Raw genomic sequence first — 1,593 nt, 5'->3', positions numbered from 1 at the left:
CGTCCCGGTGCTCCGAGCCCCCGCCCCGTTTCATGCAAAACCAGGGGTAGAGACTTGTCCTCAGTGGCGGAGCCGCCGCGCGCTGATTGGCCGGGGCGAACACATTTATTCCCTGACAAGCCCCCATCACATGGATGGTTGTCTATTAACTTGTTCAAAAAAGTATCAGGAGTTGTCAAGGCAGAGAGAGAGAGTGTGTGTGTTTGCAAAAGGGGGTAAAGTAGTTTGCTGGCTCTTTAAGACTGAGGTGGAGAGAGAGAGAGAGAGAGCGGCAGGCAGAGAAAAGGGAAAAAGGAGGAAGAAGAAGTTTTTTAAAATCAAGGCTCCGGCGGTAATAATAGCAGTTATTAGCATTATTAATCCATCAGCGAAGAGGAAGATCCTGATCTTGATCCAAGTGTGGTTTTGGGGAGTCCCCCTCCCCCCTTTCCTTTCCCTCCCTAGGAAAAAAAAAAAAAAAAAAAGTCCGGCTTGGGACTTCGCTGCGGCTGCTCCTCGCTTCTCTGCTCAAGGCTGGTTCCAGGCAAAAGTAGTTTGAATGTACAACATGATGGAAACCGAGCTGAAACCTCCCGCCCCCCAGCAAACTTCGGGGGGAGGCACAGGCAACTCCAACTCGGCCGCCAACAACCAGAAGAACAGCCCGGACCGGGTCAAGCGCCCGATGAACGCGTTCATGGTGTGGTCCCGCGGCCAGCGGCGGAAAATGGCCCAGGAGAACCCGAAGATGCACAACTCCGAGATCAGCAAGCGGCTCGGGGCGGAGTGGAAACTTTTATCCGAGGCGGAAAAGAGACCCTTCATTGACGAAGCCAAGCGGCTCAGAGCTCTGCACATGAAGGAGCACCCGGATTATAAATACCGACCCCGGAGGAAAACCAAGACCCTCATGAAGAAGGATAAGTATACGTTGCCGGGGGGCTTACTGGCACCGGGCACCAATACCATGACGACTGGGGTAGGGGTTGGGGCCACCTTGGGAGCTGGGGTGAACCAGAGGATGGACAGTTACGCGCACATGAACGGCTGGACCAACGGAGGCTATGGGATGATGCAAGAGCAGCTCGGCTACCCGCAGCACCCGGGCTTGAACGCGCACAACGCGGCGCAGATGCAGCCCATGCACCGCTACGACGTGAGCGCCCTGCAGTACAACTCCATGACCAGCTCGCAGACTTACATGAACGGATCGCCTACCTACAGCATGTCTTACTCCCAGCAAGGGACCCCGGGCATGGCCCTGGGCTCCATGGGCTCGGTGGTCAAGACGGAATCCAGCTCCAGTCCCCCCGTAGTCACTTCCTCGTCTCATTCAAGGGCTCCTTGCCAAGCTGGGGACCTTCGGGACATGATCAGCATGTATCTACCAGGTGCTGAAGTACCAGAGCCAGCTGCCCCAAGCAGACTTCATATGTCCCAACACTACCAGAGTGCACCTGTTCCTGGCACAGCCATTAATGGCACACTCCCTCTATCACATATGTAAGACAAAGGGGCCGGGGGGTGGGGGGGAAGGAAAACTAAACAAAACAAACAAACAACAAAAAAACTTTTATTAGAAATTCTGGACTTTTTTTTTTTTTTGGACTATTT

At 54.1% G+C, this 1,593-nt stretch overlaps 1 protein-coding gene across 1 annotated transcript; it reads left to right on the top strand.

Moving 5' to 3' along the window:
- Window positions 1–468: 468 nt before the first annotated feature.
- SOX2 (SRY (sex determining region Y)-box 2) lies at window positions 469–1,486 on the top strand. The gene has a single exon (XM_009895300.1). The coding sequence runs from the start codon at window positions 539–541 to the stop codon at window positions 1,484–1,486; it is 948 nt and encodes a 315-aa protein (XP_009893602.1). The 5' UTR covers window positions 469–538.
- Window positions 1,487–1,593: the final 107 nt, after the last annotated feature.

The sequence above is a fragment of the Charadrius vociferus genome, unplaced genomic scaffold (genome assembly GCF_000708025.1).
Source record: "Charadrius vociferus isolate BGI_N301 unplaced genomic scaffold, ASM70802v2 scaffold311, whole genome shotgun sequence".
NCBI lineage: Eukaryota > Metazoa > Chordata > Aves > Charadriiformes > Charadriidae > Charadrius > Charadrius vociferus.
The sequence above is the reverse complement of the archived record's forward strand: the minus strand, read 5'-3'. Positions and strand labels throughout refer to the sequence as shown.

Excerpts from the sequence above, each read along its gene's own strand:
- SOX2 (XM_009895300.1), top strand. The coding sequence starts at position 539 with ATGTACAACATGATGGAAACCGAGCTGAAACCTCCCGCCCCCCAGCAA.